Source organism: Anser cygnoides, chromosome 2, assembly GCF_040182565.1.
Source record: "Anser cygnoides isolate HZ-2024a breed goose chromosome 2, Taihu_goose_T2T_genome, whole genome shotgun sequence".
NCBI classification, from domain to species: Eukaryota; Metazoa; Chordata; class Aves; order Anseriformes; family Anatidae; genus Anser; species Anser cygnoides.
Window position 1 is genome coordinate 23408198 of NC_089874.1, and position 24691 is coordinate 23432888.

At 40.1% G+C, this 24691-nt stretch overlaps 1 protein-coding gene across 1 annotated transcript; it reads right to left on the reverse strand.

The window, feature by feature from the left end:
* Window positions 1–1187: 1187 nt before the first annotated feature.
* STEAP4 (STEAP4 metalloreductase) lies at window positions 1188–23423 on the reverse strand. Its single transcript, XM_013186934.3, has 5 exons — window positions 23285–23423; window positions 6968–7423; window positions 4582–5109; window positions 3842–4006; window positions 1188–2824 (listed from the first exon to the last, which is right to left on the reverse strand). Exons 2-5 carry the CDS (start codon window positions 7421–7423, stop codon window positions 2555–2557), a joined length of 1419 nt encoding a protein of 472 aa, XP_013042388.3. The 5' UTR covers window positions 23285–23423; the 3' UTR covers window positions 1188–2554.
* Window positions 23424–24691: the final 1268 nt, after the last annotated feature.

Below are 24691 nucleotides of genomic sequence, written 5' to 3' on the forward strand. Positions count from 1 at the left end.
TTTTGTCTTTCCTGTGTGAGCTGCAGCTCTGTGCCCATCTGAGACTGATTTCGCAGCGAGTGAACATGCAGGTGGTGTTCAGTCGGGCCACAGTTACTTTGCCCTGATTGCCAGTGAGGGTAAAGCAGGCCTGACTTGGGCTCTCCTCTTAACACAGGGCACTCAGAAATACAAAGGACCATACTCTCTGATAGGAAAGGAGGCAGAGCCTTGGCAGTGTTTGTATTTCATAGACCATGGCTTTCAAATGGGTGTTATTCACCATGGCTGTTGCAATTTAAACTCCAGCCCACAGGTTCAGCTGTGAGAGAGAGAAATGGGCATTTTTTAGATCTGCATAGGCAGAAACCCTGATTGTAAATCCTCTAACAAGTAATCATAAAAGCAAACTGTGTATCTTGGAACTGTTACCGTTCTTCGTAACACAAATCTGGAGTAATTCTGTAACACAGAGCAGAATATGGCCCCACAATGACAAGTCTACATATTCATTCAGGCTACGAATTTTCTTCTTCTCTCTCTCCCTTTCTCTTCTACCTACACACACACGCAAACACACTCTCTTTCTCTTTTTCTGTCTTTTAAAATTTCTCTCTCTGCTTCTGTCTCCTCATTTTCAGGGAGCTGTAAAGAGGTGTTACAGGTATTCGCACAACCTCTTCAGGCCCTTAGAATGCATACACGATCCCTTCTGCAGTAAACAGTTCACTAAGATTAACATAGAAAATCTTTGAAGGAAGCTTGAAATGGAGTACTTCTCCATCATTTGACAGGTCTAGGAAAACTTCTGTAATGATACAGACACACATCAACATACATATATCATCTTATGTCATGTAGAGTATGAAGCATGCACAAGTAAGTGCTGCTTAGTACGAGCACTTGGTGCCAGAATTATTTACAAGAAACCTGGCTCCATCAACTGCTGATACAAGAGACTCCTTCACCATTGTTTCAGGGACTAAGGACATGTTCTTTTTGGGCCAGAGGATGAGCTGAATAAGGGTGTAGGTCCAGAACTAAAAATAGTTCCATTGTTGAGAATTTGTTTGAGAAGTATCATTCATGTATATATATATATATGTAAATATATATATATAATTTTATTGATAAGGCTTGTTTGAAAGTATAGTTAGCTATACTGTCATGCTAGCTAGTATACTACTTAGCATGCTCATACCTTCATATTTGTATTTATCCTCTCAGTGGACTGGGATGAGAACAACACAGAGAGAAAAGATAGCAAGCAATTCTTGCCCTATAGAAACAAGCTTTTCTTTACTCTCCAATGTGAAGAAGGCTGTCAAATTTTCAGTTTCCAGTTTAACAGTGAGGTCACCATCCCAGCTGTATCCCATTTTTCCACAATATCCTTAGTCCACTTTGATGCCTAAGCAAATATCTATTCATGTGAACATCCAAGGAGCAAGCAAAGATGGTGGAAGGTGAGCCCTGGCAGCTGTCTGAAATTTCCTGCCTTCCAACACCACTGTGCAACTAAACATACCAGCAGATGAATCATAGCAAAAGAGGTTCCAGAAATAAAAACAGAATACAGAACTGTAAATAATTTCCTTTATTACGGTTAAAATGTATGTATTTTCATCAAATATCTATAATATTGCATCCAAAATTTATTTTTAGAAAAATCAACAACCTTATCATCATGAGATACAATCATGACATGTAATATAAAACCCCTGATAAAATAGGATTTTCCTTCAGTTCCTTTCCTTACAACTCACTGCTTACACAAAAAATCACCGTACTTGTGGAGAAGCTTAGGCTTGTGAGAACACCTCACATCTTCCTGACGTTTTGGTCTCTCCTCCATCCCCTTCCCACGTGAGTTTCTGCAGTACGGCAAGGATTCAGTAATCCTTGGCAGATACACTTTGAACACTAGAGATCCAGTACACAAACCAAGCAAATCTTACTCAACTATCTCTAAGGCATGAATATAGGTCTCTTTCAGATCAGATATTAATGGAGGATAAACTAACGTTGGGAAGATGACAGCCCTTCCTCATCCAGCATCCGTCCTGTGTCCATTCTACGGGCTGGTGGCTTCTGGAGGTGGAAGCAGGGTGGGTGCTCATGTGTATAGGTGTGCGTGCCTGTGTGTGTGTAGGAGCATGGAGACCTGAGCCCCAGGGGCAGAACAGCAAAGAGGAGCAGACACCAGCTGACACAAGAGGTTGCTCTGGTTCTGGCCAGTCCCGGAGGAGGTTTGGAGTGACAGAGGGACACTAAGCACTATTTACTTCTCTCATACTCATTAAGAATGGAAGGTGAATAGGAAAAGGGAAATACACTGAGCAAACGAGAGGGCCTACGCCTGCGTGAAAGAATGCCTGGAGTGCAGGACCTCAATGACCTCGTTTGATTTGGATTTTAAGCTTGCCACTAGGATGAGTTTATTTTACTTAGGGCCTGCCTAAGCTTTTCACTTTTTCTCTCACTCTCCAGATAAAGGAGAATCAGGACTTCATTTTGATATGCCTTCATAATCTTTTGTTTGTTTGTTTCTTCTAAACAATACAGCTTAGGCTAATTATACAGCAGACTTGTTGATAATGTAGTTTGACTGTTCTGAGTATCGGAGATTCCTCTCCCAGCCCTGCCGAATTTGTGTGAGCTGTTTGTCTAGACAAGGAAATATAAGCACAAATTTGAGAACCAGTACAATGCACGGAACAATGAGGGAGAGCATATAGATGTTCGGAAGATACCATCTGTATGATGATGGACTCAGGAACCGTTTTCCACCATATACCAGTGTGTGTGCAGTGCATAAAATCAACGTCAGATATCCCAGTTTGGACTAGGAGAGAACAAAGAAAAGAAAGAAAGAAGTAGAGGTTAAAATAGTAAATTAAACCAGAACAAATACAATTTACTGTACACAGCAAGCTACATGGAATATGCTAAGTTTGGTATTCATCGACGACTACTGAAATTAAACTGCTTTGTATATTATAAAGGCTCTTAATTGTGTTTTAATAAAGAATCATTCTAATGGATCTAAGTGGAATATTTTTTTTCCCATTAACAACCCTGATAATTTTTGCTAGTTCACACACACTGCCTAGTGGTTGTCATATTTGTTAAAATGCAGAGAAAAGGCTGAAATTCAGTCGAGAGATCCAAGCCTTTTATATGCTCTAGTGCTAATCCACCCAGAAATATACTGTGCAAGTTTTTGGCCTGAATAAAACATTCACTGATTGTAATTTCCATTTTCTACTTTCCCCTGCCAGCCCGGCTCTTGCAGAGGCACTGCAGCCTGCACCAACCTTCCTCCTGATGAGGGGCCAAGATGGTGGTGTTACCAAGGGCAGCAAATTTTAAAGCCTGCAGAAACCGCAAATTCTCTTCAGATGCTTGCCATTGAGAGAGTTGGAGTGATAAAGTCATTTTTCAGATTCATGTTAACTGAGTTATCTTGTGAACTAACAAAATTAGACCAATAAATGGCTAAGATATTTTATGATTTGGTATAATTTAGCAGTTGATAATTCCACAATGCCAGCTTTCCATTTGTCATTTAGGAGCTGAGGTCTTTCCGATTTTCTATTGTTAGTGTAATAATCCTGTCTGTTCCATAAGCAGCCATCAGAGAAGCTGTGTTTTCTTTCACTGGTGAGCTGTATAGCAATGTAGATTTTTTTTTTTTTTTTTATCATGCGATGGTGAATAATACACACATCACATTTGGAGATATGAGTGGAGGAAACTCCTAAGTCTCTAGTAAACCTCTCTCTAGTCATAGTTTATAAGGAAACAGGGGATTTTCCATCTGAGAGGAAAGTAGTATTTTTAGAGAAAGTCTTTCTCTTACCTGTACAAATCGAAATTCTCGCCAGTTGACACTGTTGCTGACGGAAGGCAAGGAGGTTATTCCCAGAAGAACAAAGAAAAAGAATCCTAAAATCCCCAAAGCCAAATAAGAGTCGCTAAGCCAGCCATTAGTGTTGTTAAATGGATCTGTTTTATTGTTCAGTGCCTGAAGAAAAGAAGACCATATATACATTACTGGTAGTGTTTTTAGGATCAATATACAGAAAAAAATGTGCTTTAAGTTAACTAGGTGACAAATGTGATACATTAACTATCTGAAAATGATAGGAGACTTACTTTGGCTACTCAAAAAGCAAAAGAGGCATTATGTCTATAATCGTGGTACTTGTCTTATCTGCTATAGACCTACTGTTGAGAACAGGTTTGTGATCATTTGTTGTTAAATAAAGTCAGAAAGTCAAAATATGTGCCATTCTTAAAGTTATATGGAGAAATAAGGAAATACGTTTCTTTAAATTACTCTTAACATTCATTTTTTCCTGTTTATTTTATGAGTATTTAAACTACTTAGGCCAGACTAAGGCCAGAAATTCCATCAACTCAACCTAATATCAACAACCTGTGGATTTATTAGTGGTTAAAAGGAACATAGAAATGAGGAAAATAACCATAATGTAAAGAATATTAGACTGTCCACATGACCTTGTGAAGCTCAACATACCGGGTAGTACTTGTAAAAGAGCTGGAGGAAGGGAAGACATAACAAGGAACAAAACTTACCTTGGAGATAATTCTATCCTCAGTTCTCCATCTTACATAGTAGCGAACTGGGATGATGAGAGTGTAAAAAACGTGCAGAAAAGCAAATGCCAAGGCTACTAGTCCAAGTTGTTTCCTACACAGCATCCATTTGTCCAGCCAGTCTGGGAAACGCCTGTATTTGGTACCTCTGTATAACTGGACGATTGCAGCAAGTACACCAGGAAGATAAACCAAGCCAAGAAGGATGAGTGCCACCACAGGGCAGATCCGATTTGGAATGGAAATTGCAAGAAAAAATGAAAAATCTTTGTTTTCATAAACATAAGAGTAAATTACATCACGAATCAAACAGTAGAAGAAGAAAAATGCAGTTAGGCCAAGGGACAAAAAGATGGGAAACTTCCACATTGGAAACAGTTGCAGAGGGTAATTTTCAATTTCCTGAGCAGCCAAGAGGGATCCCTGATCTAATGGTGTGAGACCCAGTGCACGAACAATATCCATCACCATTTGTTTAGCTTCCATGTCATCTCCACAGACAAACACCTGCAGCCAAAAACAAACAGAAGTTTTATTTTGACAGAATTTTGTAACATTTTCTACTGCTGACCTGCTTGGATATGGACAGTGAGCACAAGCTTCCTAGGCTACTCACTGGCTTCAATGCTAGTCTTACTTCATATACGTAAAAAACGTCCTATAGGTAATTTCTTGACCAAGAGGCCCAAGAACTAAGAACATGAATCTTTTCTTTGGGGAAGGATATCATTTCAAGAGGCAAAATTTTGTATGTGGAAAGAACAGAGTATCATACAGTACAAATCTTTGCCTAGAGCACTTGAATTTCACCACTCTTCTGAAGACCCTGCATGCAGTTTGTAAGCACAAGATTTTGTAATAATAAGTAGGCACAACACTGCCACTACAATGGTCCATAAGGACTCCAGGGAACTGGGGACAGGGATCTTTCAAATATAGTTGCTCTGCCATGAAAGTAAATAGTATTTCTTCTTGTGTCTGTTAAAAGAGGGAAGAAACTGTTCTATGAGTGTGCAAAATAATACTCAGAATCATAGAATCACAGAATGGTTTGGGTTGGAAGGGACCTTAGAGATCACCCACTTCCAACGCCCCTGCCATGGGCAGGGACACCTCCCACCAGACCAGGTTGCCCAAAGCCCCATCCAGCCTGGCCTTGAACACCTCCAGGGATGGGGCATCCACAGCTTCTCTGGGCAGCCTGTGCCAGGGCCTCACTGCCCCGAGTAAATAATTTCCTTTCTATCTAATCTAAATTTACCTTTTTTTTTTTTTCTACTTTAAAGCCATTACTTCTCGTCCTATCACTACACCCCTTGACAGAGTCCCTCCCCAGCTTTCCTGTAGGCCCCCTTTAGGTACTGGAAGGCCGCTATAAGGTCTCCCTGGAGCCTTCTCTTCTCCAGGCCTCTGATCATCTTTGTGGCCCTCCTCTGGAGTTGTTTTAAGAGGTCCTTGTCCTTCTTGTGCTGGGGACCCCAGAGCTGAATGCAGCACTATGGGTGGGGTCTCACCAGAAAACTTCTTTTGAAACTGAGAAAAAGGGGGTAATTTCTGCTCTCATTTTTCTTACTATGATGAAGGCTTTTACAGTTTAGATTTGGATGTCCTTAGTATTTAGTTTAGACAAAACCATTTCTGTCAGCAGAAAAGAAAACTAGCAATGCTTTGAGTAGTTGGCCATGCATCATGCAAAGGTAATGTCCCTCGGAGTGGGAGAAAACAGGGCAATAATAAATGATTTGTTTGAGGGAGGATGCTATGTTGCTTCCTATGATCAGATTGCCTGTGATTAAGGAAAGTTCACATGGTTTGTATGTGCTGTTGTTGTGTGAGACTTCCATGGTGATGGATTCTGACTTAGAAAACTTTATTAATTTCTTCACCTTCCAGCTTATTTCTGCCATTGCTCATAATCATTCTATTGCCCCGTCATATCCCTCACATCCTTTTCTTTTTTTTTTTTTTTCTCCCTTCATTTTATTCTTGCATTGGTATGTTCCTTCTATCTCCTTTCTGTTTAACTTCACATTCCAGGTGAACAACCGATGCAGCCCTCATTTCCTCCTGATTTGCTGCCTCTCTGTCTTTGTGGCTCTGCTTTCTTTCTTTCCTTGCTCCTGTAATGTCTCCTAACACCTTCCTGCTTTCTGAGGCGAGCTATCAATATTCCTTGTCATGTCATATTAGCGTCCCAAAGTAAATTTCAGCACACATTTAATTTGAGATGGGCAATTACAGTGAAAATTCCATCCCAGCCTTGTCTGATTCATATGTCCCATGTGTGTGTTTTGTCTAACTGTTAAAAGCCTGTATGATATATCATACCTCTACGAAATAGGAAGCTCCTGTGGTTCAGTCTTACCTGCCGGCTTGCATCCAGCGTGCCTGACTGCAAAGCCCAGGCAGACACGGTGTTAAAGGCTTTCACAACCTTAGCGCCAGGTACCAGCTGAGCGAGGTACTCTGCATTGGATTCAGGATACTGGTTTATTTTTAAGTTGTTGCTTACGTCCACCAGCACTTTTCCACGGAGTATTTCTGCTAATGGTGTAAGGAAGTCGTAGTGTTGCCTCTGGATCGCCATAATGATGATGGCAGCTTTCTGTGCTGCCTCGGCGTGGCTCAGCACCTCTGCTTCTTTGGGAATCAGGCTGGATGTCCGCAGGCTTCGGCTTCCAAACACAACGGGGTAGCCAGACTGAATCATTTTCTGCCCCAGAGCTCTTCCAAAATCTCCAGTTCCAAATATGCATACTGTCTCTCTTTTGTTAGATGTGTTAGGAGCCAAAGCCATTATGTTGGAAGAATTTTTAGTCATCTATTAAAAAAAAAAAAAAGGAACAAGCTAAGCAAAACATCGATCTCTTGAAAATGAAAGGTTAACATTTGTTCTGGTTATACATAATAAATATCTGAGAGTTTCTTGCTTATTAATATGCTTCCTGCACACTCATTTGGATGCACACACTTCTGTACAGTTTTTTAAAAACAAGTTCTGGATATTCAGCTCTCCATCTCTTACAGCACCCTCCTTTCCATCCATCTTACAGATTTTAACATTTGGCTGAGCCTTTGCAGCTTTCCTCTCTCAAAAGGAAAGCAGGAGGAAAAGGTACAGGAGCACTACAAGCAAGGGTTGCACACATCTCAAGACCATTTCTGCTTACTTATGCTATAGAAAAACGTTACAGAGAAGTGTGGTTCTAACCAGATTGGAACCTGGAAGGTCTTTTTGTAAAATACTTGAAGAAATGATCTACAAGCTAGCTACAAAACCTAACTGTTGTCTGCAATATTTCCTTAATATGACTAGTCAGTGCCAGTTTGTTTTATTATTGTTCTTCAATTTCCCGAAGAATGTCCTGTGAAACACTTGGACAGTGGAATTGGAGTATTTCATGTTGAACATTTATTTTTGATATTTATATATTACTCATAATAAAATTCTCTTTGAGGGTTTTATCTAACCTCCTTTATCATAGTACCTGGAAGCTTCAAAGTCTTTAATGTATTATCCATGCCATAGCAGTATATACACTCCGTACTTTACAGAGGAAGACCCACGATACAAATGCAGAATCAAAAGGGGCTGATCCAAAGGTCTTGCAGCAGATCCACATGCCGTTGTCCTCGATTTTCAAAAGGTGACCCGAGGACAGAAAATCTGAGGCCCTAAGGAAGATCTCCAACAGGAGATCTTGAGAGACCCTGCTCTCCAAACAGCTGCTAATTCAGTCCTTAGAGTAGCTGTCATTTGCCGGAGCCCTGATTCGAGTCTTTCACAGCATCTCCTGTAAGTGTCTTAATTAAAGCTGTGGGAATAATTTTCCAATTTGCAGAACAGAATTGCACGAAGTGGTTAGCTTGACCCAAAACGATTGTTTTACTACTGCTGTTTATTAACCCTTTGCTCACATTCTGCTGCGAACCACTGGTCAGAACGAAACTGCCATTTAAAAATATGGAGAAGATACTCTTCGGTTCCTTTTATGTATATATATATATATGTATATGTTTTCTAGCCAGAGAAGTTTTTGCTTTTCAAAAACATGGCATGATTTTAAATAGTTTCACCCCAAACCTGCACTTGTTTGGTGAAGAAAAAAACAAAAAAACACGTGAACTTCCCCCTGCCCTGCTGTGACCTACAGCTGAGGGCTGTAGGTGGGAGAAGCACACATCTTTTTGACCCACGCAGTAGTATATGTGCTCCAGTAGAAAGAGATAGAAATGCTTATTCTGAGAATCATATCTGAAGATCTGGGCTTTAATTAGCTCAGTACGTAGCTTGCTAGCCCCCAGCTGGCATCTGTGCCTGCTCAGCACCATTCTGGCACTGAGCTGCACCAGCCCAGCCCTGGGATTGAGAGAGCTGCCCAGGGAGTTTTGCTCTGGTCAGTAGGGGCAGTCATCAGTTCAGGCAGGAGAATCTGTGTGCTCCTGGCCTCTGTGGCTCCTTCAGGTCCCATGGGAGGCTTTGCAGCGCAGCAAGGCGCTAACCCCAGCTCCCCTGAAGCTGCAATCCCACCTACCTGGCTGCGCTCTGTGTACTTCATCAAGCAACACACCCAGTGTGAAAATAGGTCCTCAGAGGGACCCACCTGAATGCATCTTCCACATATGTATGCTCTGACACATGCATACAAATGAAAGGTCCTTTGACACAATTAAAAATAGTTCTCTGAGGGCTTTATTATTGTCCCATGAGGCTCTAATGGGAGTAAAGCTGTGCAATTGCTTTTTATGGATAATCTGTTTCAAAAAAGAAGAAAAGAGTTGGATATGTAATATTAACAAATATTCCAGCTGAGGACCTAATGAGACTCAACTTTCCTACCTCAAAATTTCCTTTTAATAAAGTAGACCCCTACCTAAAATGAAAAATAAAACTTTGTAAAACATGGTCGTCCAGCCAAAAGCTTCTTTGCTCTCAAGAAATCATTAAGTTATTGCTAAATGAAATATGCAGACCATTTCCCTCTCCAAAGACTGAAAAAAATAAACAAAACTCAAATGGATATAATTGGGTAATAGATTTGGAATATTCATCAGCAGAAAAAATATATTGTTATAATAATAAATATATTGTTATAATAATAAATATATTGTTGTAAGTGTTTCTGTTGTACGGTAATATGAACATCTCATTTGCTAGTGAACACTGAACTCATCTTACCAGGAAAAATAGAGAGATGAAAAGAAATTTTTTTCTTTTTTTTAGTAGAAATACATTTTCTTGGAGCACTATCTACAATATGAAGGGACTTGTACAAGGCAGTGAATATTAATCTATAAAAAGCTGAAGAGAGTTAAAGCTGCCTTTAATGCTGGTGGCCTAATTTAGCTTAATACCATTTTTAACAAGAGAGACAGTTTGCTTGAATAAAGTAAGCAGAGTTTCCTTCTTTTCTTATTAAGAATTACTTATTATAGGGATGCCTATAACTGTTATGATAGTACACATTATATACCAGAAATAAGTGGTCATGAATGATTTGCTTAACAAATAAAGTATATTGTAAAGTAGATATTAATTGAATAGTGCATCTGCTACATCTGAAAATGACATGTAAGACAAGGGAATATTGCTTTTAAATCCCGGGCTGTCTGGATCAGAATTGAATCAATTTTCTCCACTGAATTTTTTTTTTTTTTTAAACTTTCTTGAACATGCCTTTGTGCCAGCTGGCTGCTGTTGAACTGAAAGGGCTGTGGGCTTTGCAGTGGACTTCTGGAGGTTAATTTAGGCAGTAGGTTATGAGTACATAGTGCGCAGATAAATTTTGGCTTTGCTGTGTGTATTTGAACAAAATGCAGCCTCTGATGGCAACTTGGTAGGTAAAGCTGAAAACAAGGAAAATGGCCTCACAGAGTCCATGACAGTGATAGTTGCAATGAGAGAAGGTATTCATTTGCTATAGAAAGAAGTGTGTTATTGTCCTACATCAGTGTGAAAGATGTGGTGAAAAAGTACATCATAAGGGACACAACGTTAGTCTGGTGCCTGAGAGCTCAGCCTGAAGGCTGATCCCGGGGTCTCATTAAGGAGCTGATGGCAGCAGGGTCTGCTCTGTGCCCATGTGCTGGGCACTCTCAAAGTGCCAGGGGAAAACAGAAATACCAGCAAAGAAACAAATAACAATCATTCTCTGTTCTTTCATATATGTACCCATATATTACCTCAGAAAAAGCCACGGAGCTTTGTATCCATACATAATATTTTTGCTTTTGTACATTCTCCTAACATTAGGCAGCTAGTGATGCTTTTTGTAATTTCAAAGATAATTCAAGTAAATTTCTTAATGATAACTGTGCCCTTTCTCTTCTCCATTGTCGTATTTCTATACAGGGAATTATTCTATTTTTAAGGAAAATGGTGGTGATGTCTGAGCTGATTGCCACTTGGTCAGTAATGGCAGAAGGAGGTACTGAAAGAACAAAAGAAGCTAACCATGCAATGCTGTCATTAAATACTTGCTGCAAAAACACTAGAGGAACTGAATGGAGTTACAATGTTTAGTTCAGCAATTATATATGAATACTTCGTTTATGTAGGAATTTGAATGAAGACAGGCATGTTGCTTTGTGTGTGAGAAAATAGAGGGATTTCCTATCAAAAGCACTCACTGCCACAGACGAAAAACAATGCCCAAGTGGAAAGGCAGAGATGGGACTGAGGCAGACTGGGATGGAGAATGGAAAGATCAGACAGATGTAACACGAAATGGCAGACAGAAGATCAGTGGAATGATTCAAAAGGTAGAGTGACAAGATGAAAGGAGCAGGAAAGAGAAATTTTACTATTTACATTTAAAAAAGAAGCAAAACAAATATCTCTGGGAGTTATTTCAAGAGATTATCTAGCCCATCTCCCTCCCTAAGGCAGCATAAACTATGTTTAAACCAAGTCTGACGGATGCTTGTCTAACCTGTTTGTAAAACCTTCCCATGTTGTGGCTCTGCCAGTCTCTGTTGCTTTTTGCTGTCTCACCGGCCGTACTACTCGGCAGATTTTCCTATGTGCAATCTATATTGCCTCCTCCACAGTCGACGGAGGTGTCAATTTATCCCTCTCCTCTTTGCAGCAGCCTGTGTTGGACACAAAAGCTGTTACCATTTCACCTTGTTCTTCTTGAGATAAAACAACCCCAGATCCTTCCCTGCACCTCATGCTTCTGAGAGTGGTGATCTTTCTCCCGGCTTTCTTCTGATCTCCCTGGGCTAAACTGCTCCGACTGGTAATTAAAAGTACAGTGCTGAAACTGAATGCAGTACTCTTGCTGGGATCTCACCAGTTGGAAAGGATTGCTTCGCTTGCCTCCCAGACAACACATCGTCCCACTGTCACATTTGTCTTATTCACGAGACATGGCTGATTCACAGTCAGCTGGTGATGGCTATGTGTGCTTCAGCGAGTAGCGTGTGGCAAGAGGAAGCAAGACGTGGTGAAACAGCTAGTGCTGAGCACCTGATGTTTGCTCTGTCCATATGTCACAGACTTCCACCTTGGACTAGCTTTGGTCCATCACTGCATCCTGAATACCCATCAGCAGCTGCAGCACATTGGGATGCACCTAAAGCATATCTTCTGGTTCAGTTTTTGTGGAAAGGAATCGTATTTCCTACACTCCAGGAACTCTCTGTGGTGTAAAACAAAGCTTGATAATTAATGATTTTTTTCAACAGCGCACTTCTGATCAGAACTGAAATACTAATGTAGCGCATCCTGTAACGTCCAACCCTTTAATGCAGGGCTGCTCCCAAGCCAATTGCTCATCCTCAATTTGTATATATATATATATATATTTTTTTTTTCCTCACTCAGTGCTGTATTGTGCACTTGGCCCTGTTAGACAGCACCATATTTTTTTCAGACTGTAGCTTCAATTTTTCAGGATCATTTTGATTTCTAAGCCTATCCTCTCATGTGCTTGCAGGCCTTTTCAACTTTGTCAGATTGTCAGCTTTAATAAGCATACTGTCTATTCCAACATCTGTGCTATTTAATGAAATTCCAGAACAGGACTTTATCCAGGAGAGACCCCCCGTATAACTGCAGCAAATGTAGGCTTCCATTTTGAAGATGATTAACTGAAAGACTGAAAACGTTGCTTTCGCTAGTTCTGCAGAACCTTACCTTATATTAGTTTAGTCAAGGCTGCATTTCCCTAGTATGCTTATGAAAATGTTCTCTTACATTTACCATACTAAAAGCTTCAATCACATCAAGCTGTATAGCCTTTGTGATTCACAATACCTGTTATCCTGTTATAAAAGGTGGGTGGGTGGGTTTGGAATGATTTCTTCTCGATTAATCCATGTGCCTAAAAACCATTTCTTTCTTACCTTCTATTTGCTTTCTCTATTTGTTTGAGAATTGTACTTAAATGGATTGGGCCATAATTCTGCACCTCCTCTTTTTCTTACTTCTCAGGATAGCAGTTATTCTTGCCTTTCCTGTCTTTCAAAACTTTACCTCTTCCATGCAGGTCTTAAGGATAGTTATTAATGGCTGTGGAAATGCTTCAGTTATTCCTGGAACAATTTAAGGTGAATTCCATCAGCCTCACCGATCGCAAACCATTTACCTCACCTAAACATGGTCTAATCTTTTTTTTTTTTTTCCCCTCATCTCTTGAATTCCCATCTCTTTACTGCTGGTGTAGAGCAAAAGAGGCATTGCAGAGTTGGCTTTCCTGGAGTCATTAGTTAATAGCTTGTTGTCAGTTGGATAAATCCTTTCCTTGATTTTCCTTTGACAGCTTATGATTTTAGTGTTCTAATACCTAGTACCTTTCTAATTACTTCTCATTTTGTGCTGTTTTTTCAAATCTTATCAACTTATCAGTAGTTCTATGTTTGTACATAGATAGTGATTTCTGTATGCTTTTTTTTTTTTTTTGTGTGTGTGTGTTTGTGTTTTAAGTTTCTGAAGAGCTCACAGCTTCAGCTATGTGGCTGTCTTTCTGTAATCCTTCCTCCGCATTGCAAACATTTGTCTCTGCTTTTAATGCAGTATCTTTAGGCAGGTGTCAAACGTTCAGACCTCATTTTCCCTCTCAGATTCTACTTCTCATGGAACATCACCTGCCCACCCTCTGAATTAGTATTATCTACTTATTATTCTGTTAGGTGAACAAGTCTGTTTTTGAGCAATTGATCTTGTCTAGTGGCCCATTGTAGCTCTCAGCTGTGACAGAACCTCTTTATTTTCCCCTCTATAATTTTCCAAAGTCTTTTACTAGGCCTATATTCTTTTATCTTTTGATTCAGGGCAAAAGTTTAGATAATCAAGTGGGATATAAAGACTATGAGGATAAATGGCCAAAGTATTGCCAGGAGTTTGATCCATAGCTGTACAAAAGAAAGGTTAATAAGTAGAGTAAGAAGAAAGTTAATGACCAGCACAGCTGTGATGGAGGAAGGTTATGGTGTTGTCCACCAGAGGATCTAGTCTCAAGATGTACAACACTGATCCATTTATCTTTTTTTTTTTTTTTAATGTTTGCTTTTCTTTCTAAGCTCATTGTAAAAAACAGCCCTGAAGGTGGTCATGAAGCTTATATATGAAACAAATATTATGGGAGTGTAACTTTAAAAAGTGAAGAATCAAAGGTTTTCTTTCTATGTAAATTAAATATTTTGACTGCTGTTTCCCTGTAAATAACAGCAGGGACTCTGTTACACTACACAAATAATTTATAGTAGCAGTCTTGAGAATGGCCTCTCTGGAGCAGCTTGCCTGTTGTTCTAGTACAAAATTTTGGAGGCAAATAAAGGTCTTGATGTAACACATCTACCTAATTATATAATATGCTGGGGGTAGATTCATCTGTATGCATTCATATACAGTTATACATGAGTCATGATAACAGTATCCATGATAACATAGTCCAGTGACTCATGTACTAGAGTATCAGTGTGATGATTCTGTTTTCAAGGTTCACTTTTCTAGAAAAAGCTTCTTTCTCCAGACTTGAAAGTCTTTTTTTTCCTCCTTTTTTTTTTTTTTTTTCCCCCTATAACTATTGGGAGACACTTTGGAGCTTATTAGAAGCTTTCACAGCTTCTTTATCGAACAGCTGAACTCCAACAGTATTCTGCTGCAAAAACAAGTTAATTCTTCCCTTGGGTTTCCTAACCTTTGGTGTTTAACTCTTCTTACCCAGTTGTGAAACCAGGACGTCTGGGATAAAGAGCTTGGATTCACACATTGCCCTCCTGTAGAACTTGTTTTAAGCTGCTGGCCTGACTTCTTACATCTTGTCTTGACTTCACTGTTCTTTTAACAGTGAGGATTTGTCTGTTTCTGTTTTCTTTTTTTTTTTTTTCTATGTGTCTCATTAGTGCAAAGATCAGTTGAATTTCTCACACAGCATCCACGTATTTAAGTCCTCAGGCCTTTGCTAAAGGTCTTTTTCAGCCAAATCTCTCTATTTCCCTGATGATGAGGAACTTGAAAACATTGAGTTCACTACACGGTTTCAAGAACTTACTTAGATATTTTGAACCACACAGGTGAGGCTGAGTGTGTTGAAACTCATTTCACCAAGAGATTCAGAGATTGTCTCCCCCAGAACACTTTGAAAACCAGATTTGCACCAGCAGTACGGAGAGAAGACCCAGCACACCATCAGACTTGACGCGATTACACATCTTAATCTTGATGTGCAACTGTGAGCTGATCTTGAGTCGGCTAATTGCATTTATGACAGAACCGGTTAAAATAATCCCTTTGTAGTTGTCCTGTGCCCTGCAGACCTGCTCTGCAGACCTCCTTGAGCAGACTAAACAGGTTCAATCAGGTTTGCTTCCCTGATGCCTCCAGGTACACCTGATCCTTCCCTAGCACTGATAAATGTACCTTCTTCTCAAACAACGGCAGGCTGCATTAGCACTAACCACAGCATGTTCACACCATGCTAAGAGCACGTATTCATGCTGGTGGTGATAAAGGAAAATGCCTACAACAAAGAGTATCAAAGGTAGCAGAATTGGCCATTTTTTGTATCAAGTCTTTTTCACTGTTTCCTTCAAATCCTTGTTTACTTATAGATGGGCACGGTGAACTTCAACCAAATAAGTAAATGAGCACTTTTTTCTCTTTGGAATTACAATTTTTGGTGGGTAATTTTTAGGTCCTTTCTTTCCAGTGCTGCCAAGTTCTCCACAGTTAAACATTTTCTCCCAGGAATGGAGTTAATTCTCATTATTGTCTTAGCTGTTTATTGCATGTACTAACAAGTAGAAGTAATTCCCATTTGTCTTTTTCTGGTAAATGAGAATTCTGCCTTGTCTCAAAAGCTTAAGACCTGAGTCATCTATGATCAAAAGTGCCCTAATACACTAAAATTAAATAGATTGACCTATTAAATATGGCAGAAAAAAAGAGAATGATTAATACTTCTTTCTTGCATAAGTAGTATCACAGCTTTGGACATATCTTTCTGAAGTATTTCACACATGCGTAATATCCAGTAATTCTGGTGTAACTTGGAAAACAAATGAAATGTGATTTAAAAACTCTCCTTGGAAAGACATGTACACTACTCTGAGGCAATTTCATTTACTTAAAATTTCATGTTACTACTCCCACAGAGAGGGAATGCACTCTATAACAAATATTGCTTCTTATAAGCTGACAGTTGTAGAACCAAATCTGCCCTAAATTATAAACTGCATGTTCTGCTGTTTGATAACACCTGAAACTGAAAGACATGTGGCTAAACTACTCTCCTGTGATTAAGCCAGTACTTAAAGACATAAAGAAAATAGCAGAATCGCTCCTAACAAACATATCGCAGAAAATTATTCATGATTTTTCTTTCAAGCAAATGAATATCTGCTGTTCTTCGCAGCAGAAAGTCCTGAGCTCCAAGTTTTGACAAAGCTGATAAAAAATAATTGTTTGAGACAATAAATCCTCCTACAGAGGACATTGCATTTCCCACATCTTCACTTTTTATCAGGAGAACACTAAAGCTGCCTGGAGGCTCTTCAAACAGATGAAGTATAGGCCTAAATAGATGTGCTTAATGTTGTCTAAATCATAGCAAAGTACTGAGAGAGCTGGAAATTTCACCACCACCAACTGCTCCCATAAACACATAAGACCCAGCTATAACCTGAGTAATTTCCTCAGCCTTTTTAGGGCCATTGTACTGTTTTGAGGGGTATAGGTATTAAGCTTTAATCCAACTGCAAGGAGAAAGAAAAGATTTCATAAAACACCTGAAGGTGAGAGAGGGCAAGGAGAGGCAGACCTGCCTGCAGTGCAGGGCAGGGGCACTGGATTTATCCCAGCTGTAATGCCCGGGAGATGTCCTGAGACCTGGAAAGACGTATTTTCAGACCCACCGCACATGATAAGCACCTTCTGGATCCATGCTGTGTCCTCGGAAGCTGTCTTCCCTCACAGTGAAGCTATTCTTCTGAGCATCTTTTGTCTGCTATTTAGAGACATTAACAAATAGTTCTGTCTCACAGAGAAGTAACACTAGAAATAATGAAGCCCGGCTTCCTAGGGATTTGTGTTTCTTGGCTGATTACAAGCACTGATTGAAGCTGTTTCCAATCGCAGGAGATCACTCCTGTGACATTTCTTCTCGTGGATTTTCAGGTCTTTCAGTGTATATAGTCACAGCATAGTCTTTCATTTTTCAGGACTCTTCTGTGGGGTCTTCAGCTGTCTTTTTCATGACACATAAGGAAAACAGAGTCCTCTCTTCTCCTGGTATATTTGTTTGAAATCTTCAGTAAAAAAGTGATTGAGGGACACATAAACATACATACACTCATATCCCTCAGCATGATCAGAGAAATCAGAGTAATCTGACTTCCTACAGAAATCAGGCTAAAACAACCAACTTCCTAACAGACACACACTCCCTTTTCAGCTGTGATCCTATGTCACTGTGGTCTGTCAAAAGGCACAGAGGACTAAGCAGGGGTAGGTTCTTTGGAAAGCTTTTACTAGCAGTCCATCAGTAGGATACACCAAGCAACTGACCACGCTAAAAATGTAAGAGTTCGAACCGTATACTTCTTATGAGCTCTAGGAATACGTGATAAACCCTATAGTCTTCCCAGTTACACTAATGGAATTGTTGATTTTCATTTAACTTGCTTTTGGATTGGATTGGCATAAGCAGGAAGAAAACAAAGCCCAACTGCAGCCCAATTGCTCCACAATACCTGTGATAAAATCAAGAGAGGTGGCTGCTGCAGCACAAAGGCCCCTGTGGTGACGGTCTTGGCTGTCTTGTACTCTTAGAAGTCTGAGGAGCAGGAGGGAGTGTACGATGAAAGATTTAAGAAAAAGTGGCATGAATGTTAAGTTTTCTTGCCAAAACAAATATATGTAGATTTGCAGCGTGTCTGGAATGGGGCCAAGCAGATTTTCTTACAGAAAGTTCATTAATCTGCATTCTTGCTTACATAAGCCCATACACTAAAATGCTGTTATAAAAAAGTGTTTAAAGATACTCCATTTAACAGTGGATAGCTTCATCAGCACTCTTACTCACTTGATATGAAGAAATTAAGTGTATTTACTTGCTTTTTTAGTTTCCTTTCTTTCTTTTACATGGACTTGATTTTTTATTTTGTCTTACTTGGCTGCAGTCAAGTGGCATCTGCAGAGACATGCCTGCCTTAAGGAAAAATGAACACTGATATTTTCAGAAAGAAAGAAATGATGTTCCTCACACATACAAAAATGACAGTTTTATATGCTGTTGCATTTTTCAGTAAGGAAAAATTATCAGGATTTTTTAAAAAAACTAGTTCTTTCCCAACACAGAAATTCCTCTTCTTACTGAGGCGATGATTTTAGGAGTCTTTAAACAACAACCTTAAACAACAGCCTTTGAAAATTAATTGCTGAGAAGCCTGAACTTAAAAATATGCTTTGAAAATAAGTAAATAAAAAAACCAACAGGAGTGATATTTGTCAAAAATTTGCACAGCCGTTGATGGCAGTGTCCTCTACTGAGAAATGAAATGATCTAATTTTTTTTTCCTTTTTTTTCTTTTTCTTTTTTTTACGGAAGTTCCGTTTGAGTTCATCTCAGGTTTTGCACATGGCTGAGCTGCTAATTCCCTGTCCTGGCAAATGGGGAAGAATTTGCAAAGATGTGGGTCATTGCCTCTGCTCCTCACCCAGGCATTGCAACCTCTCTGCCAGAGTACTGCATGTCAGCTACTGATCTGGGAGTGGAGGACTGCCACATAATTGCTTGCAGTACAGCACGGGACAGAGTTACCCTGTGCCACAGTCTGCTGCGCAGGGGCACAGCAAACCTTACCTGGGATCTCAGCCTGTTAAGCAGGCTTCTGTCTTCAGAGAGGTCACCTTGGTTTCTGTCATCTGTGTGATCCTGGGTCTCACTCAGGGTCTCTGGGTATCTCTTGTTCCTATCCCTATGAAATATGTGGGGTCAAGGCAGAAGTTATGCTTTCGGTTCTGCACACCAAGACCATTTAATATGCAGTTAAGTAGCACCAGGCCCTATCTGTGCAATTGCAGTGAAGGCAAAGGTTGCTATTTGGGACACAATATGGAGTGCAGGCAAATGAAAAGTTTATGCATTCTTATTAAACATAGTTGAAGAGGAAAGAAGAGGTAACAAAGAGGTCACTTAGATACCACAAGTCCTTCACTTTGCAAACAGAAAATAAAGAAAAGCAAAGGCCAGGCCAGAGGAAATAACTTATTTTTAGGCTGATAGGGAATTTGGCTCAAAACCCTTCAGTCTTAATTTTACAATGACTTATTTAAACAAATAATTCCTTAAGTAAACGCTTTTCTAATTGTGTATTACAGCAAGAATATTACAACATAGCAACTGTTAAAGAGTTCATTTCTGTTAAAAAGTCTCTACGACTGCACTTGATAGTGCTGCAGGTTGGTGACCCAGAGGTTTGAATACAATTTCTAATCCAGCTATCCATGAAAAAAAAAATTCTTTTATATCTACATCGGGGAAGTATTGACCTTCTGCTCTCCTTGTATAGATCTTCCACAAATTTTGCGTTCAAAAGAATTTAGATCCACTAGGTGCTTTTTATGATTTTTTTTTTCCCTTAAATATCTATGCAGTCACTTCTGAGATCAACAAAAATACACCGATCCTAACACTGCCAGAAGTCACTGAGATCTACTCAGTATAATTTGGGGTAAAAGTGAGCTGAATGTGTGCCAGGAGGTACAAAACAAAGTGTCATGCTGCTTTTGTAATTGCCTAATTGGACAAAATAATTCCCTCCCGCAGGGTGACCCTCTCTTGCAGCTCCTGCAAGGAATTGCAATACAAAATGAGGAACTGGGTTTTCTAAATTAACCCATTGTCTTTATTGTATTACCATTTTATGCTGTTACGGTTATTGCATAATTACTCACTTGTTGGGAGTACTCATGTCCTCTTTTACATATTTCTTGCTCTCACACCCCTTGTAGCATGGGACCACCCCAGAGACACCCTTTGTCAAACACTCCTGGTGCTCTAAGGATGCCAGAAAGTGTTTTGCTCTTTGGCAATCAACCTCTCCACTACATTTCTTAGCACTTTAGGCTTGTTTATCTGCAGGCCTACAGAAGCCTACTCACATAGTTGGTATCGCTACTGGATTGGTGACAGGCAGCAGTGGAAGACTTTCATCCCAGTCCTCAGGTACTGTAGCTTGTCAGAGGTGGATGGCTGAGCCGTTTTCACCATTGATCAAGCAGTTTGTAGCAGATTATTATAATTAAGCACCTTTGAAGTGCCAAGTTATATGAAGCTCTGGCACGGTTCAGGTTGTAGAATTCAAATGAGATTTATTAGTATTAGATTTATTAATATTCTCATTTTTATAGGATATCATGCCACTTATGGAAATGGCTTCTTTCCACATTTAGATTTGTCCTAGTAAGGCTGCTCCACCTGGGGAAGACACATTGAGGTAACTCACCCAGACCTGAGAACAGTGCTCACTCCTGATTTAATCTTAGTCTCACCTATACGAATGCAAGTAATGGGCTCTGCATCTCCCAGAGGAGTTTTATGCCTTGCTGAGCCAGGAGGATCCCTGCCAGCAGTGCTGGGGCTGCCTCTAGCCCACCACCAGTGCTTTCCTCAGGGCCAGAAGAGCGTCATATCAATGGTAAAAAACCAGCTTAATGACACCTTTGCAATTCTGTCTGCAGGGCTATGCTTAGTAGTCACTACGAGTTTAGGAGGCAGCTTCATCAGCCCTTTAATTAACACTTCTGCTGGCAGCTGTTCCCACTGCCCCATTTCCCCGCAGCACTGACACAACCGGCGCTCACCCCGGCTGCCGCCCACGGCCTGCCACAGCCCGGCCGCAGCACAGTGCCCAGGCCACAGCATTTAGGAAAGCTGTAGTTGGCTGCCTGGAAAAATATCCCACAGGGAAACGAGCAAAAACCAAAATGAAAAGGAAGAAGAGGAAAACCGGAGACCTAAATGATGTTACATGACCCGGTCTACCAAGCTTGTTTCCGACCAGGCCAAGACCTGTTGCTGGAAGCTGACAGGCCTCAACGGGAAAGGGATCCCAGAGAGGGAGAAGAGACAAAGTGCTGGGAATATGAATTTGTGTATTTCTATTCTGAACCATTTCTCACCACCCAACCTACAACATCAAGTAATTGAACTTACTGTTTTGTTGGCTGTGCTCTCACTAAGAGGAATAGATGATGGGGAAATTTTGAAAAAGAAGGGAGTAGGTGGGTCTAAAAAGTGAACTAAAATGAGAAAAAACACCCCTTTTTTATTTTTGAGCATGCATGACCAAAAAAGTAAACATTCGATCTGCAATAAGTATGTGTAAAGGTGACATTCAAATATATCTCCCCACCTTCCCCCAAAAACAGCTTTCAAAAACTAATAATGTACATAAAAAATTAATATACATAAAAAGTTAATATAAAAGAGTTAATATACATAAAACCCCAAATAGAAAACAGATGTCAAAACACCAACATCTATCAAGTATACTGCTGAACATACAAAATATAAAATGTTGCTAGCCTTCTCTGCTAGCCCTGTAAGTGAGAACAGAATGGGAGAAATTGGCTCAAAGCTTGAAGTTACCAAATAAACAGGTTTTAATAAAAGCAGTCTGGGAAGTAGTGAGAGAGGCTTTAAAATATGCAGATTTGAAGTACCCTTCCTGAAGGCCTCAGCTGCTATCTGTATTTTTGAGGCCCAAAAGGCATGGATTTGAGGCCCAACAGGAAGGGATGAGCCCCTCACATCCATGCCAGGCATATTGCCTGTGTTTTCATTGAACTAGCTGTGGTGTGGCCCTGCGAGCTGAATTGCTTAGTTGGGGGGATTATTTTGTTTCACCCATGAGCATCTGAGAGCATCCCCAGGCTGCCCCACAATGTGAAACAAGGTGTGGTATGGAGGGCAGGAGAGTCACTTCTGAAGTGAGCTTCTGCTCTGAAATAAAACGCTAATATAGGCAACACACTTTGTTAATAATTTTGTAACACAAAATAGACTGCTTATCCAGTTATGCTTTCTGCCTTTAACTAAGGGAAATAATTTTAAAAAGCCACCTGCCTAAAAGTGTACAAATATGAAAAATGCTTAATTTGTGTAAACAAATTCCATTATGGATGAGTAAAGTACAGGGATGTTTGACTTTTCAATGACTATCGGAATATTTTGGTATTTAGTTGCAGCACCACCTCTGCTATTACAACCTCTTGCTAGTGAAAATCATTGCTATTAACAAATCTAGGAGCTTCAGGAAGCCGCATCTAAAAAAGAATTTACATCTTCCACTAATTTCATCATTTTATAAAGTCTCCTCAACGATCTGAAAAAAAAAAGGCCTATCCTGTGAGTGACAGTTTATGCTTGCAGATTTAGAGAGGATATGAAATTTTCTTATATCAAAGCTGACTAACAGTTCTGACAGCTGCAAATGTTCTTTGAATTAATAACGTGGTGCTGGCATAAGACAATGTTTAAGAAAAATCCATTTCTTTCTGCAGCACCGAAGCCCCTTGCTTATAAAATATTAAACAGGATTAAAATTAGTATGCTGCTTGAACAGGAAGAGAAAACATGAAATCCAGATGTGAATCCAGAAGTGAAAAGAACTCTTAGCTCCAACTATTATTACGGGTAGTTTATGATCTGGGGTGAATCAAATGTGCTTGGAGTACCTCCACTTGTTACTAAAATTCAAACCAGAATTTTAGCTCTGGTATAGGAAAGAAAATCCTCTGTTCAGATTCATCATTTAAAACCCACTGACCAAAGCTTATTTACAGAAGCTTTCTCTACTTCCTTAACTTTAGCAAACACCTCTGAAAGATTCAATAAACTTGTCAGATATGTAATCTCTCTGAATACCAATTGGCTAACACAAAATTCTGGTTGCCCTAACTTTACAGACACAAATCCTTCCCTATGTCTCAGTGCTTCCTTACATCATCTCTTAGTGAGGTTGTGTAATGTCAACACAAAGCCCTGGATTTTTTTTTTATTTTATTTTTTTTTTTGTCTAGCAGGGAGAAGCTGAGGTAAAATTTTACCAGTACACTGATAGTTGAGTTCAAGCCCGCCTAAACTTCTTAGGATGCCAGTCTAGACATTTTGCTCCCTGATCCCACCTGCAGAAGTGAGAGAAACTTGCAGATCATCTCTTTAAAACTCACCTGTGCACTCAACCTTCTGCTCTCCCCCTAGGCAAACCAGTGCCTTCCAGCCGGTGAGATGCTGTTGGTGCTGGAGCAAGAGCTGGCCTGAGGAGCTGCAGAGAGGTCCTGTTGCCCAGAGCAGAGTGCAGAAACCCTGACAGCCTCACTGGCATTTATCTAGTGGAAGCCAGGGTGAGCATACGGGGGTGGGAGAGATCAGGAGATGTTGCAAGCCCTGTCTGTGCGGCGTGAAAGAACTTCCCGTCAAAGTTGCCGGGAAAGTCCCAACCCGCGTATTTACAGCTGAGGTGAAGCCCTGGTTGCTTTTTTTTTTTTTTTTCATGCAGGCACTGACTTGCCCCTTGGCTATCGGCCAGCACAAAGGTTTGGCTGCGTTCCCCTGCTCTTGGAGGACTACCCTGAGAACTGCAGAAGGCAGGAATGTTGTAGAAGCACAACAGCAATTATTTGCCTGGAAGGAGAGCTGCTGTTTTGTGTGAGAGCTCTCCTGGGCCATTACAGCTTAGGGTAGGGAGAGTAAGAATGTCACATCGGGATGAAAGGAATTTGGCATGAGGAAGGCTGAAAGTACCTGATCACTGAGATTCTCTAGATATTTTTGGCAGCTACAATGATCCTGTAGAGTCAGAGCCTGTGATGGACACCTAATGAGAAATGTGTCTTTAAGGCATAAGCCTCTGGTAGGATGCAAAGGTCTAGATGTTACACATCTGTTTGGAATGGGATATAATTCAAAATAGATGCCTTAAGCATCAAGAGATCGGCAGGACAGGACCATAGTGCAAATAGTAGAAAGGGGCCCAGAGTCACACTAGCACTGAGATTTCTTATATAAATGAGAAATTTGGAAAACATATTGAAGAGAATTTAAATAATCTTGCACTCAAGATCTGCAAGCAATGCTTGCCAGTAAAGAGAAAGAAAGTAAAAATAACTAAATAAATATTTTTTTACAGCAGCTTGATTTTGGAAGACTTACAGGAAACTAACTAGAAAAACATAAAAAGAAGGAGAAGTCATAGAGAACATAAAACATAGAAGTAACCTAAAAAAAAAAAAAGGACAAGAATAAGTTAAAATCAGAAGAATACATGACTACACTAAAGATGTAGAAACTGTATTTGAGAGTTTGAGTTCTACAGAAGAGATCAGATTGTGTTTCAGCTCTTATGATCAGATGATCAGATCATGTTTGAGCATCAGTTGTACACTGTGACCAAGAGCACAAGCCCATGAGATGCCTGGACCACTGGAAAAGATTCAGGAACCGAAAAAGATGATATCACTTTGGAAGAGCTTGCAAAAGTCAGCAAGGTGCACATGGCAAAGTGGCTCAGTGGCTCAGAATTTCTTCTAGGAGCAAAAGGCACAGAGATGGTGGATATATCTGGGGTTAATCAGAGT